At 33.5% G+C, this 22504-nt stretch overlaps 1 protein-coding gene across 1 annotated transcript in view; it reads right to left on the bottom strand.

The window, feature by feature from the left end:
• Nucleotides 1–19089: 19089 nt before the first annotated feature.
• The window catches only part of LOC150097598 (tRNA (guanosine(18)-2'-O)-methyltransferase TARBP1), a 230785-nt gene continuing 227370 nt past the window's right edge, over nucleotides 19090–22504 (bottom strand). The window contains 1 exon segment of the mRNA XM_090406955.1: nucleotides 19090–19351. Coding sequence (XP_090263081.1) covers nucleotides 19189–19351 — 163 coding nt within the window. The 3' untranslated portion in view covers nucleotides 19090–19188.

Genomic DNA, 22504 nt, shown 5'->3' on the forward strand with positions numbered 1-22504 from the left:
AACACTTCAGTGCTGTATTCTCCTCCCTGGATTCCAAAGAAATGATTTATAGCACCTGGCTAGCTGTTAATGATGGATAGGAGTGGAAATGGCTGCACACTGACAATCAGAGACTTAGAGTTAAATGGACTAATCTAACCCCATTGGGGATACAAACCGTTAGATGAATTTTTTTCGCAAGTTATACTTACATGCTTTTTTTTTAATCTAGAATAAGTAGCATTTTCGTAAGAATAATGTACAGATTGATAATGGATTATTATGTCTCTTAAATCTACATCTTCTTGAGTATATTCTGCAATTGAGCAGGTTCTTCTCTTAGTAACCAAAACTTTCTCTGCACTCTTCTATTCTGAGCCTTCTCTTTCAAGGTTGTGTACCTATCTCCATTCAGCATGTCATCTAGCATTGTTTTCCTTACTCTTCCTCTGGCTCTTTTTCAGTCTATTTCTCCTTCGATGGTATCTTAAATCTACTATACATCATTTTTCCAACAAGTCACAAAAATTTTGCATTGAAATTGTTCATGTTATGTAATCCATTTGGTGCAAATGGATTACAGTGAAAAAAATGACTAAAAAAGTTGTATTGATTATATTATACGATCTTTCTAGAGGTATTTTTCAGTTTGCATTGAAGGATTTAAAACACAGACTTGGTTTTTTCCTTCCAACTCAAACGAATTATAAAAAAACTTGCACTATTTCTGATTATACTTCGAGTTAGGAACAAAAAATTTGCATAAAATTTGGGCTTTGAAGTCCAATTCTTCTGGAACTTCAACATAGTACTATCGAGTGCTTCATAATTCTAGGCTGTTTCAAGAGTAACCACATTTTTTTTTCCCGATTCCCGTTGCTGACTACAGAAACTTTATCTAGGATATTTTGCCTTTTTGCAGCAGGTTTTCTTGACTTTTTTGACTATGAAAGTAGAGTGTCTCCTGTAAGTTCAAGTTCTTAACCTTCTCTCTGTACAGGGGTGCAAACACATCCCAGGCTAATAAAAACATAAATAAAAAGTCGCCGAATGAAAATTTCCAAAGTTTTCTTAGGAATGCTATCTGTGATATGTTTCACACACAATTTGAAAAAAAATTTCATTGAAATCCGTGAATTTGAATGTAGTAGTAAGGATTCAAAGGCACCTGAGTGCTTAACCGCGTACAGGGGTGCCTATGCACCCCGAGCTGCGTTAGTATTTTCCCATAGTTTTTGTATTTACATTCCTGTTGCCTGAAATATATATATTTCAATATATATAATAATAATATATTTTTTGCTTTGCTACCATATTCGCTTTGAATTCGGAACTATGATGCAAATGTATGATTCTGGTATGAGCATGTATATTTTCCTTCGTTTTTAGTCATTTTTTGTTCAGCTTACTCTAGCGTAATTTCATTATTTCTAAAATGATTTGATGTAGTTTCAGTTCAGTAAGATATGCTTTTTATTGAATTAGTGGTAAATGTTTATGGTTTTCATATTTGATATTGTCTTGCGAATTACGAACTATTATCTGCTGTTTATTGCTGTTTTTCTTCATTGGTACTTATTGGTACTAAGTTTGTTTTGTGATATGTTTATTTTTTTTTGTTGTAGTTTATGGATTTTTTTTTTCTGCGGATATTTTTGATAATTATGACAGGAAGAAAAAGACGTCGTACCAGTTCCGAGTAGAGAGATCTTTAAGAGGAAGTGTCGTCAGTTGCTTCATCAGATATGCTAAGCGATGATGATGATTCAGATGTGGAAATAGAAAGATATTTTTGATGACGATTTTGCTGAAGAATATATATATCACAATTAGATGAACTAAAAGAAGTAAATCTTCTGTTCATTTTTGAGTTTCTATTCGGATACACAACATTTTCCGGGATATTCTCAGCAGAAGAACCAGCAGCTGAAGCGTCCACGGTAGCTATAGATTCCGCATTTGCTTCTTTTAGTTCATCTAATTGTGGTATATATATATATTCTTCAGCAAAATCCTCATCAAAATCGTTTTCTAATTCCACATCTGAATCATCATCGCTTGGCATATCCGATGAAGCAACTGATGACACTTCCTCTAAAAGATCTCAGTAGTAGGGGAGGCACTAGTGACCAAATGCTTCCGGTGGGCGTGGCTTCATGAGTTAGGAATTTCCCTGGGGGCATATGTGTCAATGGCGTCAGTTCTTGTGTTTTGGTTCGCGTATGGAATTGCGGGTAATTTTTTTGGTTCGCCTATGGAATTATGGGTGATGATAGAGATAAGGATTTGTGTTGTGATTGGTGAGACACTTTAAACCAAATGCTTCCGGTGGGCGTTTTCTTGGGATTGGAATGTTAGGAATTTCCCTGTGGGCATATGTGTCAATGGCTTCAGTTGTGTTTTGGTGAATGTTTGTTGTTATTGATTTTGGAATTTCGCTGGGGCCCTCGTTTGTCGGGGACATCACGTGAATACTTGATGATACAGGAACAAATACTTGATACAGGAGCTGATGGAAGTAAGGTTTTTTCTATTAGTTGTGAAGAAGCTGAGAGATTTTCACCAAAAATGTACGACATTGATAATCATTTACTATTTTTGGAAACTGAATTACCATCTGTTCGTATAATGGGAAAAATTATCGCTAATCATTTAAATTCATCAATGGTAAAATTAGACTTTCAAGATTTTATCCAATTCGATAAAGATTCTTTATTTTGGGACATTTACGAACATTTTACAAAAACCGTTTGTGTATATTTGTTGACAAAAGAATACACAGAATGTTTAGGGAGGCATGGTATCATTTCCAGACTGACACAATATCAAATGTATGGAAGCGTGGTTACCATGGTATCTGATTTAAAAATTCTTTTGCGTGACCAGCTATTTTGATGTAATGTAACCAAGAAACAGTGAGTAACAAAAAATTTTATTCATTGTAGTCTTTGGAAAATATTAAGAGTCTAAACTAAATATTGTGAAATATTTTTAGGTAATTACATGTTTCGAGTTTTTCTCAGTGAATATACTTGTAAATAGTATTTCAGCAAAATAAAATGTGCATTTGTAAACTTAAATGAACAAAGCTGTGTGTTTTTGTTGTTGTGTTTTTCCAGTGAATTTTTACTGTTATTCTGATTAGATCTTGATATTTAAATCCACAACTTTATATCTTAATGCAATTCTGTTTAATTATTTTAAAAAAATCACAACTGTGAAATTAATGCCAGGACAGGGAAAAAAAGTGTTGAAAACGAATATCCACGTATTCATTATTTTAGAAATTGTCTAATGCTACCTATTGACATTATTTGAGTTATCTGAAAACAAATCGTTCACATAATCGAAAATCCGAACTGTTGGAATTTGGTTATTTTACAGAGAGAGAGAAGCACCTAATTAAACCAACAAAATGTGACTTTAACTCTTCTTTAAAGTTTGGCATAGAGAAAATGTTTGTACTCTATAGATAACACATATACAAATTTTACCTTTCCCTACACAAAGTAAGATAAAAACACACCAACAGTATATTCAACAGATTGTGAAAACATGTCGTTGAGTCATCTGCGCAAAAGGTTCATTTTTGAAGGAACGGTCAGGGTAGGGGATGGTAAGTGTAAACAGTACTATAAGAAAATACCATAGAGTCGAGTGACTTTGGACTTAAGGTAATCGTTAATCCACTGCAGCTGCTGTTTTGTGATTTGTGTTTGGTAATGTAAAAATAATGGGTGAGCCACAAATTCTTTGAAAGTTTCTTTGTGAAAAGTTCTAATTGTTTAGAATTTTGTAAACGAAAGTTACCATAAAGTATACGATCAGAGCTAATAATCAGTGAAATAATAATAAATAACTATTTATTTGTGGTGCCATATGAAGTAATCGAAGAAGAATGAAGGAAAACGATTATGAAAAATCGACAGTGGGTGAAAAATACGAATTTTCAGTTATCATTGGGATAATTGACTGCCAATTTCTTTTGAATAAGAGTTCAAATTTATTTCCTAAAGAAATTTGTATTTCTGATGGAATTAGTGTAAGATATGCAGTGACAAAATCACCTTGTAGTTGGAAAGAATTACCTGAAAGAGTTAAAAAACAGAATTCTTGGTTAATAAAATATAACCATCAGCTGAAGTGGGAAATTGGTTCACTAGCTTTGGACAAACTAAGAGATTGGATGATAGAATCAACATGCAAATATCATATATTACTTGCCAAAGGAAGAGAAAAATCAAAAACATTAACGAAGTTAATAGGGAGGCCTGTTCTTGATTTAAATGAAATTGGATGCCCAAAACGTGAAAACTAACGTGTACTTTTAAATGCTTTTGGAAACATAACGAAAGATTCTGTGCTTTTAATAATTCTCTGAAGTATACGTATTGGATTCGAAAATATAAATATGCAACCCTTAATTTTACTACAGTAATAAATTCCCAACAAACACCAAATAAAAATTAACTTTCAGATGAGAGTCACATTGTCAAAACCATACGATGGCAATTCCACAAGCATGGAAGAACCTTTGATGTATTTTTCAATTTATTTATTTTCTGTATTGTTAGATTCAGTAAATAATATTTCGTTCAAATAAAATGTGTAAATTTAAATGAACAAATTTGGTGTCGTAGATGTGTTATACAAATTTAAGAAGGAACTTTTTTTTTCCTTGTGAAATTTCATGCCACAAAGTAACCAGAGAATTTTTTTTTTGATTCATTGAATTAAAAGTCTTATTTGTTCATGCAAGCTCTCAAATATTTCAAGAAACTCCTGTCAAATCTTGGAAGCAAAAGAAATAATCGGGTATTAAATTAATAGCTAGAATTTTAGTGGTGAAGATTTCACCTGAAAAGTCACAATACTGTTAGAGTTTGGTTATTTTACAGAGCCATTAGATATTTAAAACCAACGACACGTTACAAAAACTCTTAAAAAGATTGCTGTAGAAAAACTGCGGAGAGTTCAAAACCTTGTCTCATATCAGTTACTTAAAATTTACTAATGCTAAAAAAAAAATAAATAAAATAAATAAATTCCACTTACAGAAATAGGTTAAAAGCACAAGGAATCTAAGGTAAAATTAATAGTTATATTGGTAATTTCCCAACGGAAACCAAGAGTTCGAACCAAAACACACGATTTCTCACCTACGTACAACAAACAGCGAGCGGATAAGTGAGATATATTTAAGATAAGACTTAATGAGAAATATACAGTGTTGGAAAATAAACCAATCAATTTGAAAAAAAAAAAAAAAATAAAATAATAATAATTTCACTTGTCAGAATTCCATACTCTAACAGCAATCGGAATTCGAAACCAGAAATAACACTTACCCTAAACAAAACGGCGCATAGACTTTCCCACCAAGCTTGGGTAACTTTAAGATAAGACTTAATGAGAAATATTCAGTGTTGGAAAATAAATTTACATATACTTTATATATTTATTAATTCTGCTGTTATTCTGTTAGAATATGACCTTTAAAAGTAAAATACAGAAAATAACCAATCAATTTGAAAAAAAAAAAAAAATAACAATTTCACTTGTCAGAATTCCATACTCTAACAGCAATCGGAATTCGAAACCGGAAATAACACTTACCCTAAACAAAACGGCGCATAGACTTTCCCACCAAGGTTGGGCAACAGTGGGAAAGAATTAATACAGAGAACCAATCGGATACTAAAGTAAATTAAGTAGTCCACTAGCTTTTCTGGTTATTTACAGAAATATCTTTCAACTCCTATGTTTTGTGTGTTTTGTGGTGTGAATATGTTAGCCACAGTAACCTATAATGAAAAAGTGAAATGTCTTTTCAAACTTGTGTTTGTGTTCTGTGAATATATGTTAATCAACAATTTGGAATATTCAGAAAACCTAGATAGTACCAAGATGTTCCCATTCTGGAAAGAAATGTAAGTTTTTTTTTTTTTTTTTAACTTGAACATAACAATTGATAATTGTAATACAATAATCACTGTTCGTATGGTTTTTGGTAAGCGTAATTCTAATACTGAATAGTTTTTTTTTTCATAAGAATAATCATAGGATACATATTAAAGTACCAACATGGATAATTAATGACTTTTCATGTCTAATGTGTGTGTGTGTGTGTGTGTGTGTGCGCGCGCGTTTAAGGGACACCAGTATGGTGATATATGTAAATTGCTATTTCTGCATATTGCATTGTAAATAATATCTGTGAAATAAATATGTAAACTTAAAAGAACAAACAGTGTCTTTGATGTGTTATGTATGTTTAAGAAAGAATACTTTGAAAATCACCGTGAATTCACACACGATTTGTTTATTTATTTATTTATTGAACTTTATGATCTTAATTTAGACAAATCAAAATATTCGGATGAATTATGAATAAAATATGAACTTGATTAGAATATGAATATAGAAAAAATACAGATGAGCTATGGAAAAAAAAAATGTGTGTGTGTGTGTGTTTGAGTGACACCAGTATATAATTAATTATTTAGAAAAGTTCGAAAGACTGTCGCCATCACGACTTACTCTAACAATTCCCACCCTTTAACAGTAAAGAAATACCCCAAATTGTATTGGAAAAATTAGTACAACCATCTATAGAAGAAAAAAAAAAAAACTATGTTTGAGTGACATAGCATATAATTAAATTATTCAAAAAACCTCGAAACTGTGAATTTCCAAACAAATAACGTCACGATTCTTATCTCTAAATATCACCCACAAGGCAATAAACGAACCAAAAACATCACGTGATATTTCTGACAGACAAGGGCCCCAGCGAAATTCCAAACATTCCAAACTCAATAACAACAAACATTCGCGTCACGATTCCTTATCTTATCTTGATCTCCATCTTGTCAGAAGTGTCCACCAATCACGACACGATTCCTTAACCACTAAAATCATCCTTCCCATTCAAAACAATAACGTCACTTATTTACAACTAACAATGACGTCACTTATCTACATCTCATAACAAACATTTACGTCACGATTCCTTATCTTATCTTGATCTTGTCAGAAGTGCACCACCAATCACGACACGATTCCTTATCTCAACCATCACCCATAATTCCATACGCAAACCAAAACACAACAGAAGCCATTGACACATATGTCCTCAGGGAAATTCCAAACATTCCAAACCCATGAAGCCACGCCCACCGGAAGCATTTGGTTTAAAGTGTCCCACCAATCACAACACAAATCCTTATCTCCACCATCACCCATAATTCCATACGTGAACCAAAAAATCCCCCACAATTCCATACGCGAACCAAAACACAAGAACTGAAGCCATTGACACCTATGCCCTCAGGGAAATTCCAAACATTCCAAACCCACGCCCACCGGAAGCATTTGGTCACTAGTGCCTCCCCTATATTCTTCAGCAAAATCGTCATCAAAAATATCGTTTTCTAATTCCACATCTGAATCATCATCATCGCTTGGCATATCCGATGAAGCAACTGATGACGCTTCCTCTAAAAGATCTCTCAACTCGGAATTGATACGTCTTTTTCTTCCTGTCATAGTTCCTCCTGATTTTCAGGTATTTCGAGTCGAGAAAGAGAAGGAATTGCCAGAGCAATACCAACTCAAAATCTACGCTCCGCAATGGACTGTTTCAAACAAATATAAATGATTGCATGTGAAACTAATAGAAAAGCCAGAGTTCATTACGACGCATCCAGAAATCCACAGCAATACAAACGACCTCGTATCTGATATGATACTGATCTGATGAAATCTATACTATGATTGGCATTCTAATATATGCTGGAAGTTTTATGCCCAAGTTTTTTCTTTACATTTTGCACTGAAAATGCATGGTTAACGTTAAAATATTTGTACACAGAGAAAAGGTTAATCCTTTCAAAAATTGGCCATTTTTTATAACCAATATGAGTTGGGGTATTAGGAACACTCAACTTTGAAAAAACTAAAATAATGATATTCGAACAACAGGAGTTACTGAACAGTTATGAGACAGATTTCAACTGGAAAATGGGGAACACTTCACATATCTTGGATGCCACATGACGCATGACTTGGACCCCAAAAAAGAGATAAAAATTAGAATAGCCAGAGCAACAACTATTTTAAAAGCCATGGACAAAATTTGGAAGAGCCAAGCTATAAAGATGCAAACTAAACTGTGCATTGTAGAAACCTGTATCTTCAGCAGCATGCTCTATGGATGCGAAGCCTGAGTACTCCTGAGAGAATCTGAAACGAGGATATTGGCATTTGAGAGGAAATGCTATAGAAAGATCTTGAGAATAAGCTGGATACAGAAAGGGAACAATGAGGAAATCTACAGACAAATACAACCAAAAGAAAACCTGATCCAGAAAATAATCAAAAGGAAATCTATTTCACTATATATGTAGACTGAATGATGAGAAAAAAACTAAAAACGTTGCTGTTTGGAATAATTGAAGGAAAGAACAAAAGAGGAAGACCAAACAGAGAATGGGGTGATGGCATCATCCAATGGTGCGAAAACTCTATACACAAACTGAGTCATCTTGCACAAAATAGAATGAAATGGAAGAATCATATCAAGATGGCAGCATACACCTATGGGCATTGGACCCATGGTTGTTGATGATGATGATTAGGAACACGAAATGACTATTGTTTACTATGTTCTGTCCTGAAACATCACAGTTCACTGACAACTTACTCTCAATCAGTGATGACTTAAATGACTGAGAGTAGCTGTCTACATATAAATTTTAGATTAATTGATATATGCATGCTCAAGGCTTTAAACATTAACAGTTATTATTGTAAGTTACGTGGTCAATTTTTAATGAGATGCAGTTCTGGAAACTGTCCAGGAGAAAAATCCTTGCTTGATTTTAGTAGCTGAATAGATGAACTTTTTCTAAACCTTTCTTTGATCAGCTCCTGAGTTAGTTGATCTCTGGCATGGGTAAGTGAATTTGTTCTCAATGAATACTTGGGTTTTATTTAGTACTGTAAACTCAAGAAAATGAACCGTTATAGGCTGCCACAGGACAAGTTGTTAAATAAATTGAAATGGATAGGGAATTGTATAACAACTTCTGAGTTTGATCAGTTACTGGCTGTCAGATAGGTATCAGTATATGGGAGTGCAGTGTCCCAAAAGAGGAAGAGGTCACTAGTGGTGCGCTGCAGGGGCCAGTTTTTGGACCATTATTGTTCAATTTGTATATTAATGATATTGGGATGGGTTTAACTGGTGATATGCAACTATTTGCAGATGATGCAAAATTGGGGAGAGCAATGCAGTGTCAAGCAGTTGGTATGGCCTTACAGGGCTTGAATAGGTTGTGTGAAATGGGGGGGGCTGGTAAGTGGAAATGTCAGCTCAATGTTGCAGAGTTTAGGTTTTGAAATTTGGTAAGCAATGATGCGATGCAAAGTATATGCTTCGTGGTGAAACTTTAAAGGAGAGAGAGAGAGAGAGAGAAAGAGAGAGAGATCTGGCAATGACCTGAAATTCAGAGGCCATATTGCACAAGTTGTGAAGACATCACATTGAATAATGGCAACGATTTGGAGGACTGTGCACAATAATCCATATAAGGCCTTGATCAGGCCTCATATGGATTATTGTGCACAGATTTGTAAAAGGCGTGACACCTTTTGGCAACTCGTATATGGAAATATGACTTCTGTATTGCTTCAACCTTGATATCACCTTTGGGTCTGGCTCTGGCTCCCACTGAAGAGACCTCAATAAAGGTCGAAATCAGTCTGGGTACTGACCCTTCCCATAATGCATAGCATTATACATGTCTGCAAGGAGATGTGCTTTGCATTATAGAATTCTTAGGCAAGTGATGAGAAGTTAGTCCACCTTTGCCACGAGTTTCCCCAGTCCTGAACTTTGTTTCAGGACTGGGGCAAACTTTGTTTGCTTACATTTGGATAAAGGATTAAACTAAATATATAATTTATAGTCTAACCAAGTGAAAAAACTTCCAACATCTTTCTCTAACGAGTTATTATTCAAAATATCTGCTACTACTGTTAATATAAATACACCTGATGACACTTTTCATTTCTCAAATTCCCTAGCCTTTTAGTAATAACTTTTGGACACTGGTGGAAGACAACCAGTTCCACCAGTAATCGAGTTAATAACCACCAAATTTTGAATACTTTGCAGTGAGAGTATGACAGGCAACTTAAAAAAAATTTCTCTAATTTGCAACTAGAGTTGAATTTACGTAGTCTTTCCTCTGGTGGTCTAGCATTTTGATATTGGAAATGCTACCACATTAGTACAACCAGTAATCATGATTAAAATAGTATATTGAAGTATTTTGTACATGATTGGAACATAAAATGATTGTTTTTATATAGACTTTCCAAAACAGTAGTGTGAAACTCTGGGAAAATTTGATATCTCTTGTACATTTTGAGTGAGACTGAATTCCACTGAAGCAACCAAAGGTTGACAATGGTAACAATGAAATCCCTTATCATTGTCACCAAATGGGGTAGGAATCGTTTTTTTTTTTTTTTTTTAATATATTTTTGGAAATTGGCAGGCTAACTGGTAAGCTAACTTTTATCATCCATGAGAGCTAAGCATATTTTTTGCAGCATGCTGAATATGGCAGTGTACCATCATAATACGGTACATTGTTGCCATCTCAATTTCTATTGATTTTAAACTCCCATAAACCAAGAAAATCAATCAAACAGCAAAATGCACATTACTTCATGCATAGAATTTTTTCAGGTTTGAAAGAATGTTATGGTGATGTGATAGATTCTGGAAAAGTCTCTGATTTATATTTGCTTCTGTATAAGAACCCCCCCCCCCCCACCCCAAACCAGATCCAGTGATCTGTAACCATGGCATGTGCCACCCCAGAAAGTCAGTAGTGTAGATGATGGACATAGCATCTGTCTTCTTCTAGATGGATATTAAGAGCTCGTCTAGTTTTTCTTAAGTACATGAATTTGAAGGAGCAAGGGATACTGTAAACACTAAGGTCTGCAGTATTAGCTTAATAATCTAATCAGCTACATAAGTTTAGTTAATTATCTTTAGACGTGTGTTTTCTTTATAATCATCAATATGAGTGATAATATTTAAGAATACATATAGATTAACACTTCTTCCAGTTACTGACAGTTCTCTTTTATTCTCAGAAATCAGTTTTTAAATGATTTTTAAAAATCATTTGTATAGAAACACTGAAACTTTCATTAACTTAAATCAGTGAAAGACTTACTGCTGAATTCTGGTCATTAACCAGAACTTTCGTCAGGCCTTTTTTCTTTTCTACAGTTTCTAAGCTAGTCAATCCAACTTTGATAAGGTAAGTAGGATTTTTCTCCCAGACAAAAGAGAAAATTTTCTGAAATGCAGAGCTTAAAACTCATTTTTAACCCTGCACATCAAAATATTATAGAACATAATTACTACAAACATTTTATAAAAATAAAATTTTTAATTCTACAAAATGAGTAACTGAGACTGTTCAGTCCTATGTAACTTTTTAAAAGATATCTTGGTTGGTTCTGATTTACAGTCAAAGCAACTAAGGCTATGAGACCAGTGTATTATGCCTGTAAATTTCCTGTGTTCTGCAGGCTAGTTTGCCTGTTTTGGGGAATGAAAAGTCAACTTTTATCATCACTAAGAACTGAGTGCATTATTTGCAGCATGCTAGGCAAAACATGATCACAATATGGTAAACTGTTGCTATCTCAATTTCTATTGGTTTTAACTCCCATAAACCAAGAAAATGGAACAAAAAAATATGCGCCTTTCAGACATTTGAGTGTGGCAGACCATGCCACATGCCATGGATATAGATCACTGGATTCAATGTGATGGTGTGCCTGCATATATGTGCTTAGTATATTTCTTTGTGACTATGAAGATGCCTCTTTCACCAAAGAAAAATATTGGCTTAATAATCTAATGAGTTAAATCAATTTAGTTAGTTATTATCTTTAGATATGTTTTCTCCACTAAACATCAATATGAGGGGTGCTTAAGGGTCAAAGCTGTATAACTGAGAGGAGACCTCCACATAGCCTTTAAAGGAATGCGGAGAACCGACCAGGGCTTCTGACCTAATGTCCAATCCTCACCTTCTTGTGGTGCACCCTGTTGGGTATCTACTTTGATACTGAACGAACGAGGATGGGCTGGCAATTTGGGATTTAGCCGACCAAATTGTATTCTTATTGGTTAAACCAAAATAAAAAATGATGGTACAACATGACAAAATTTCATGCCGGCTGGGGCGTCGCCCGGTTAAACAAGGCCCCCGTTGTTTTCGCCAGGGAACCAGGGCGAACAGCGAAAAGTCAGCTACTGGAACAAATCTGAAAACAAACCCCAACTCAACATTACCAGAGTTAAAGATCGGTACTATCAACGTAAGAAGCCTGAATGGCAAAGAAATGGAGCTAGCTGAGGAATTAGATAAGTACCAGATCGACATAATAGGGGTGACTAAAACAAATAAGACCAAAACTGGTGAGATCTTTCTGAGCAATAAATACAAAATGTTATATTCAGGCAATGACAATCAAGGAAAAGAAGGAGTAGCCATAGTATTCAACACAAAATACGAGGCTAATCTTCTTGAATGGCAGTCAGTCTAAGTAGAGTAATGTGGGCAAATATGAGAATGGGGAACTGGACAATGAGACTTATTTGTGCCTATGGTCCCACAGAAGGTTCTACTAAGGTAGAAGTGGAGGAATTTCTTGAGGCTTTAGAAAAAGCAACTGACACAATGAAAAAGGAAAAGTTGGTCCTTGTTGGGGATCTAAATAGCAGAGTAGGAAGTGATTGTCAGACATACAAAAATGTTTTGGGAAAATTTGGAGAAAAGAGCAAAGCTAATAATAATGGCAAATATCTGTTGGATTTCTGCTCAGGACATGGACTGGTTATTACTAACACCATGTTCCAACATAAAAATGTGCACAAATTCACATGGAGAGAAGAGGCTAGGAATAAGAAAAGTCTCATTGACTATGTTATTGTTGATAGTGATGTTTTCTCCCTGGTGCAGGACACCAGAGTGTACAGAGGATTTGAAATTGGAAGTGATCACTATTTAGTCTTGAGCAGGATAAAATTGAATTTCATATTGAAAAGAATAACATTTAAGAAAGTTTTAAAGCGAATAAAAGTTGAGCAGCTCTCAGATGTGAACTGTAGACTAAAATACAGAAATATTATTGAAAAGAAAATGAAAGAGTTTGAGAACAGGAATCAAACCTTGGAGATTCAGTGGCAAACTCTGAAGGAAACATTGATTGATTCTGCCAGAGAGGCATGTGGTTGTGTGCAAGGACAGAAAGGTTGTGTGCAAGGATAAAAAAATCAGAACTCCCTGGTGGACACAGGAAGTTAAAGAGGCATTGAAAGAAAAGAAGAAAGCATATCAAAAGTTCCTGGCAAATAAGTCAGCTTTTACTCTTACAGAATACAGAAACAAATGTAAGAAAGCTAAACAGTGTGTAAAACTATCTAAACAAAAGTCATGGGAGGACTTTGGCAAGAATATAGAAAATAAATATCAAGAAGGTGGCAAAATATTCTGGAGGTTGTTGAAGAAGCTTAGGAATGGAGGAAAGAGTGCTGTAAAAGGAATTAGAGATGATAAAGGTGAAATGAAAACAGGAGAAAAAGATATCCTTGAAGTATGGAGTAATTACTTTGAAAAACTGCTAAATGAAACAAGCAGTGATGACAGCACAGTGGTAAAAAACACTGACCAGGCATGCAGTCAGGAATACATATCCATACTTGAAGTAGAAAAAGCCATCAAAGGCTTGAAATGTGGAAAGGCAGCAGGAGTAGATGATATTCGACCAGAAATGCTGAAGTATGGTGGTATAAGAGTCTTACAGTGGCTGCACTGCATAGTTCAGAAAGCCTGGACAGAGGGACGAATTCCCAATGATTGGAATAGAGCTCTCATAGTACCCATATATAAAAAGGGAAATAAAACTGAATGTGAGAATTACAGAGGTATTTCCCTACTGAGTGTTCCTGGCAAGATCTATGCAAGTATACTTGAGAAACGGTTGAGAAGAATTGTGGAAGAAAAGCTTGGTGAAGAACAAGCTGGATTCAGGCCAAATAGAGGCTGTCAGGATCAGATCTTCACTTTACGACAAATAGTCGAGAAAGCATGGGAATATAACAAAGATCTGTATTTAAGTTTTGTCGATTTGGAAAAGGCATATGACAAGGTGCCAAGAGAGAAGCTATTCAATACACTGCAGTTATATGGTGTCAATGGGGCATTATATCAAGCAATACTTAGTCTTTATTTGAGTTGTGAGTCAGCAGTTAGAATTGAAGGAAGTACAGGAAGATGGTTTAATGTTAAATCTGGTGTGAGACAAGGATGTACATTATCCCCTCTGTTATTCATTATCTATATGGATCACATTATGAAGGAATGTGGTATTAAACCTGATATCAAAATTGGAGATGTTAATGTCAGCTCTTTGCTTTATGCGGATGATGTTATACTTCTAAATAAATCTGCTACAATTCTGCAAGATTCTCTGACTAAATTGAATAGCTGTTGTAATAGATATGGTATGAAGGTCAGCAATAAAAAGACAAAGACAATGAAAATAGGCAGAATCATTGAAAATGTCAACTGTGTTGTGAATGGAGAACCTGTGGAACAAGTAAAACATTTCAGCTACTTAGGCACAATTTTTACTGAAGATGGTAAACTAAATATAGAAATAGACAACAGAATCAGCAAAGCTGGTATCGTGGGAAGTCAATTGAATAAATTTATATGGAATAAGAAAGAAATTAGTCAGAACACTAAATTAGCTGTATACAAGACTGTGTTCAAACCAATTTTAACTTATGGATCTGAGAGCTGCGTCAGAAGTAAAACACTTGACCAAAGACTAGAGACCGCAGATATGAGAGTCCTGAGAAAGATTAGAGGCATGAACAGATGGCATCAATGGCAATATCATATTAAAAATGAGGATATTAGGAAAGAACTTGACATTGTCAGCATCCAGGAATGCGTTAGCAGAGCTAATCTCAGATGGTATGGTCACTTAAATAGAATGGGAGAGGAGAGATTAGCAAAACAAGTGTTCTCTGCTAGGTTGGCAGGAAAACGACCCAGAGGAAGACCAAGATATAGGTGGATTGATACGGTACAAAGTGCCTTAGACGATAGAAATATAAGATCTGATAATGTTGGAGTCTTGACAAGTAACAGACTGATTTGGAGGAAAATTGTAGATAGGAAGTTAGTAATGATGTAATTTTTTCATGTAGTACTGTCATATCCTGTACACCCCTTGAGGGTACATGGCAGGAATTTGATGATGATGATGATGACATCAATATGAGTGGAAGAAGTGTTATATATTGAAATTTAGGATGCTGGAATAAAATAAATTCCATAATGACCTTTCATTCCCTAAAGAGAGTAAAAACTGGAAAACACCAAATAATATACTTTTTATATTCTAATTCAGACTTTTTGAGTACTGTTAATGATGAAAAATGTGTAATATATAAATATCCTAGACAGTATCATCAAGGATCTTGTCATGATAGGTGCCTGTTACTTTTTTGCAAAGAGAACATAATACTGGTTATGTATTATATTATTGATATATGTTGTTTATCCCAAAGCACACAGAACAAGTGTGATGAATTATGGTTAAGCCAACTGCTATCATTATACAAGTGGATTAGTAGTCACGAAGATACTTCACGTACACAAACCATAGTTTGTTTGCAATAGGTAAAATATTGAGAAAAACAGGAATTTAATTTCTTGCCAAATATTCAAACTAATCCAGAGGAAAAATTTGCTATATTATAATAAAGAGAATGAATTTTAAGATATTAAACTTTTGCTAGATACTCAGCAATGTCATATAAAAATCTCACAGAAACAACATTTACACACACACACACACATACATGCATGCACACATTTATATGTAAACTACGCACTTTTGGTGTGTTAAGTTATCCAATGGCATATCATATTAGTAGGATTATGCTTGGAGTAACTAACAAAGCTACAGATCTTGGAGTTATTGTGGACAGAAATTTTAACTTCAAGAATCACATTAGCAAAAATTGCAAATATAAGGGGACATCCATGAAATTTAAGTTTATGTGCAATTAAGAAAGGGGTGAAAGCTGGATTTTTTCCTCTCAGAGAACCAAGAGTAAGTGGAAAGTTTGCTTGTTGAATTTAGGAGAAGGCATGAGAGTTGGTATGGGTCATGCATGGCCTTCGATGAATCCTTGAATCCCTGGAGGTATAATAATAATATACATTACTTTGCATTTATAAAATGCCTTTTTTCAGGAGTGCTTTGTACCAATAATAATTAGTACAAACCAATCACTATGGTGTCAAGGCCAACTGCTAAAATACTATAAAAATAGCATAAATTTTCAGATTAATTTTTATAATAATGTGAAAAAAAAAAAGCACTGAATAGCTCACATTAGTAAACTGTTGAGATTGCAAATGATTAAAAAAAATATCCTGGACAAACAGCAAAAGAGGACAATTACGATGTTATCTACTATAACTAAATTATTATTATTATTTTCTGAGATCTCTAGGGAGTTAAGGACTCATCGAGGGAGGCTATAGTCAAACTGTCATACATTTTCTTAAACTCATTCACAGTAGATAAAACTTCAAGAGGCAAACTGTTCCACACACTCAATGCACTGTGAGAGAAAAATCTAACTCTTACCCCTTTCTTAACCTACAAACAACTTAACTCCCAGAGTTGATCCCGTGTTCTCTCCCCCAACTTCTAAGAAAATAAAAATTTTATCAGATGGTATCCTCTAACACACTTTCAGAAGTTTATAGACTTTATCCCATCACACCCCTTTCTTCTGTTTATCAGTGGTTTCAGTCCATTCTCAATCTATCTTTATAATCTGCATACCATAATCCTGATGTAATCTTTTTAAATCTTAAACCCTTTCCACAGCTTCTGTATCCTGAAATCTGAAACACAGATATAGAAAATGCAATAAAAGAAAAACAAATGGCATGCAAATCACTCCTTCAAAAACATACAAAGGAAACAGAAGAAATATACAAAAACAAAAGAAATATAGCTAAAACTATAGAAAGCTCACCAAGATCTTGGGACAGATTCATTAATAAAATAGAAGGCATACATGGGATACAAGACATAGCCTACAAAATATTAAGGAAATTAAACAAATCAAACAGCACAAATCAACAAAATACAAGAGAAACAAGGGATAGAATATTATAAGAATTTATAGTATTAACCAAATTTAATAACAGAAAATAATAATGAAGAAATCGATATTGATATAGAACCAATAAAATTGGAAGAACTAAAAAAAAAAAAGCAATAAAGATATCAAAAATTAGAAAATCAACCAGATTAGATGGCATAAATACAGAACTTTGGAAATATGGCAGAGAATATTTACATCACAGATTCTTAAAATTCATAAGTAACTGTTGGAGAAAATGTGAGGTTCCATCAGATTAGTTAAAAGCTAAATCTATATTGTGGAAATTCCAGAGTAATAAGTTTATTAAATACAGGTTATAAAATTTACAATAAAATCCTGAATAAAAGACTTAGAAATAGAAATATTGCAAACAATCTACTCTCAGAAGAATAAAATGGTTTCACACATTAAAGATCATATAGACAATATTTATTTTGTCTATATGATCCAACAATTTAATTAAGAGACTGATAGTCTTTGTAGATCATGAGAAAGCTTTTGATACAATCACAGAGAAAAACCACGGATATCTCTTACATTTGGTACAAACTATACAAAGTTTATATAAAGATACAAAAATACGGTTTACAGTTAGGTAATAAATTAACAGAAGCGACTGAAATAAATCAGGGTGTCAGACAGGGATGTAGCTTATCTCTAACACTATTCTATATATATATATATATATATTGATCAGATTATTAAAATATGGAAAACAAGATATTCAGTTAACCAGAAGAACTATTATCAATGCAATGCTGTATGCAGATGATCAGATTATGACCTTCAAAAATCAGTTTACGAATTAAACAAAATAAGCCAACAATACAATTTAAAAATCTCACAAAAGAAAACAAAAGTTGTTGCATTTCAAGATCAAGATGTAACATGATCTTGAAAGAAAATAAAACAATAGAACACATGACACAGTATAATTATTTAGGCTGCATAATAACATATCTAAAAGATAAAGATATAGATGAAAAAATGAAACAAAGAAATTTCAGAAACTCTGTGGAACAATTATTAAAAGGACACTAAATAAAAAAAACAAGACGAGAAACTCAACTAAAATTTTACAAAGTAATGAACACTCTCACTCTATTATATGGTTCAGAAACATGGACTGTTAAAAAGAAAGATGAAAGAAAATTACAGGTTGCAGACATGAGATCTTTAAGAGCAATAAAAGGATGCACAAAATTGGACCATATAAAAAATGAAGACATCAGAAAAGAACTAGTTATTTATGACGTAAATGAAAAGATAAAGGAATATAGAAAGAAATGGAAAGAACATCTATTTAGGATGGAAAGATATCAGCTACCAAAAGAGGTGGATATATACAGACCAAAGGGAAAGAGAGAAAGTGAGGAAGACCGGTGCCAAGATGGAAAGACCAATGAAGCCAGAACAGGAAAATGCCTAATCCTTGAAGGGAAGAAGAAGAAGAAGAAAAATTAATGGAATTTTAAAAATAGTGAATGGAGCTGTGTGAAAAACAATTCCATGTCTCATAATGTTTGAAAACTAAGCCTCATCAACTAAGGATTATGTTAAATATTTCATTTCTCTTTTAATTCAGTGCACATAATGGTATTTCAGAACATTAATTTGCAGATGGTTTCATCATAGTAATGTTAGTTATTCTCAAAATTAGAAGGCTCAATTACATAACAAAAATATCTTTTGATCTACATTCTCATCCAAAACACACATCATTATTGCATGTTATGTTATAACTGAAGACGAGAAGGAAACAATGCTTTATAAATATATAATGCACTGCATTCATACATAACATGTGGTACTTTAAAAATAATTTATTTAAAATATTTAACATCGAATATGATTTATATTACAGATGACAGCAGTGAACTCAGCATTTGCACTATTCAAGCAGTTAATCAAATAGGATTTGACATTAATGTATGCTGACGAGCATATTCCCAGATAAGAATGGCTCCACTGACATGAACATTGAGAGATCTTATTATTCCTTGCTGAGGAATTTCTATACAGATATCTAACAAGTGTATAAGATCAGCAGGCACCCCTTCCTTTTCATTCCTTAAAATATATTATAAAATGTATTAAATATAACAATAATATATATATATATATTTTTAATTTTATGCATATGTACTTTGAAATAAGCAAAAAAGTTTACTTATATTTGGGTCTGGAGGAATTTGGGGAAACAAATAAAACATAAAACAGGAAATGCTTAAAACTGATTTAATTTTATAAGGCTTCAATATTTTGCAAAGGCATCACCCTCAAATCTTCAGGGTGAAAAAGAACAAAGTTTATAAGTAAAACTAACAACAACAATAAAACTAGTAAAACTAGACAACAATAATAAAAAGCTCAAAGACCAAGACATGTGGATCTGAATTACACACTGGGTTGACATGACCACCTCATGCAGTCCTGAAGCACATCGACAAAGGGTTGAGAAGAGTTCCCAGGAACTTATAAATCAACAGTCATCATCATTTAAAAGTGAGCAGTTTTTGAGAAGCATATTGCATATACCCCCTTATCCGTGGGTTCACTATCCGTAGTCAACTCTGGTCCAAAAATATTAAATGGAAAATTCCAGAAATAAAGAGTTCATAATTACATCAGCAAAGTGGATATTAGATCTAACATTATTTCAAAGCCAAATGTTTGTAGAAACTATGAAAGTTGTGTAAGTTGACCTGAGAGCTTACGAGAATGCAATCTTGGCATACCCAAGTTGCCTTAGCTACCTAAGTCAAGTAGTGCAAGCTAAGGTAACTTGGAGATGCAGAGGATTGTATTCTTGTAAGCTCTCACGTCAATAGTTCTAGAAACTTCCATAGTTTCTAGAACTACTGTTGAGTAGTCGATCTGAGGTTATCAGATCGACTGTCGTGGTATCGCAGTGCTTGTGTTCAAGTAACCATTATTTTACTTGATAATGGTCCCAAAGTGTGAGAGTAGTGATGCTGGCAATTCAGATATACCAAAGAGAAGCTGTAAAGTGCTTCCTTTTAAGTGAATAAGGTGAAAGTTCTTGACTTCATAAATAATAAATAAATAATAAAAAAAACTTATGCCAAGGTTCATATTCATATAACTTTTATTGCAGTATATTGTTATAATTGTTCTATTTCATTATTAGTTATTGTTGTTAATCTTTTACTGTGCCTATTTTATAAATTAAACTTTATCATAGGTATGTACATATAGGAAAAAACACAGTACAGTTACACCCCTAGTTACAAAAGTGATGCGTTCCGTAAACCTTTAAGTAACCCGAATTTTACATAAGTTGAATTTGTAAATTACTTACATACATACATACAATAAATTAATTGTATAAACAAGTATATAAAATAAACAAATAATTGCAGATCTTTGTTTTTTAGATTTATTACCAGTGCATTAGGTTTTGCATTTGCATTCCATTTCAAGGGTAAAAAAAACAACGAAACTAGCAATATTAACAAGTGATTGAGCTAACCATGCGAAGTATCTACTACTGTACTGCAATAAGGCTGTCAAAGAAGCACCTGCACAAAGCTGCAAACTTGTTCATATGCGCTAGTAGATTTACTACATAACTGAGAATTTACGTAAGTCGCGTGTTATGTAACTCGGGGTGTAACTGTATATATGTAGGGTTCGGTACTATCTGCAGTTTCAGGTATCCACAGGATGTCTTGGAACGTATTCCCCGCAGTGTACCTTAATAGTTTAGTCATGTGACTGTTGAAAGATATTTTTCCTTACTTCAATCCAAACTGTGTAGTTTAGGGGGAAAAAAAAGATAAACAGAACTTCATGTTTGGATTTCCTCTGTATGGCTTGAGTTTATATGGACCTGAGATGAAGGCAACAATTAACATGTTCATATCAGAAGCTGTCTGCATTTGCAGAAACTGCTGGCAGGACTAGCTTTACCATATATATATATATGTATGCTGCATCCATGTTGAATGGCCGCATTTTCACAAAGCTTATACAGCACGTTATTTGTGAAATGTCTTAATAACATTGAAAATATCAAATGCAATTTGAACTGATTTCAAGTTACACACACACACACACACACACACACACACACACACACACACACACACACACATGCAGATTCATGTTTATTTGTTTTACGTAAACCATTGCTTTCTATACCCAATAAATGCATGATACACAGCTATTATACGTATTTTCTGCAACTGAAAATTTGAAACAGGATGTTAGGATAAATGACTTTAGTTAGATACCACGTTTAGCACTACAATAAATTTGTTTTGACTGAATGCATGCAGCATTTATGTCTGTGGGAGGGGATCTGTTTTTATCATGTAAGGTCATCTTCATTCATTACACTAATCGTTGCTAATATAGTACAGAGACTGTAAATCTCTCTGTACTGTATTTAGTAATATAATAAAACTACTCTTTTTCCTTGCTTCTGTAGTATAGTATCTGTTGGAGATAGAATGTTTTTCACAATACAGGAATATCTTCATTCTTCAGTCTTTGGAAAGAACAGACGTAGTGAGTAAAAATTCATCTTTTCCCAAATAAAAATGAATCCTTCTATGCATTATAAGAAGTGGATTGCATCTGTTGATCTCAAACAAAATACTAGCATATGCAAGTTATCTATTATTGATAAGAGAGAAGAGCCACTGACAAAAAGAAAAAAAAAGGCATCTAATGAACTTAGAATTTGTGAGAATGGATAATTCCAATGATGTTCCAAAATTATTTATGTATATATTACTGTGTGAAAAGTGTATACTGATCACTAGTGAATAAAAGACTATTCTTAAAAAACAAAGCAAAATATAAATAAAACAAAAATAAGTAATATAACAAGCACAAATTGTACAAGAGATCTGCTGCTCCATCAACCTACATGTATTCCTGCCATGCCTAGCAAATTACCTGATCAACATTATTTGTTCATTGCATTAGCCCCTCAATTTATTTACTGAGATGCCAAATGTATAAAGCCACTTTTTATTATTGCTTAGTTATTTATATTTGCAAACAAATCTCACTAACTTTCCTAGTTAGTTTTTTTTTTAATTTTTTTTAAATTATGCCATTATTATTCTAGAGTTTATAGGATCATATTATTCGCTCCACCTAGCAACTTCTCAGCACACATATAATATTACAAATGTTAATTATTAATAATTCGTGTGAATAGGTGTGAATTTCTATTCACACCTATTCTTT

The sequence above is a fragment of the Typopeltis vanoorti genome, chromosome 17, assembly GCF_054136105.1.
Source record: "Typopeltis vanoorti isolate ZY-2024b chromosome 17, IOZ_Tvanoo_1.0, whole genome shotgun sequence".
Taxonomy (NCBI): Eukaryota; Metazoa; Arthropoda; class Arachnida; order Uropygi; family Thelyphonidae; genus Typopeltis; species Typopeltis vanoorti.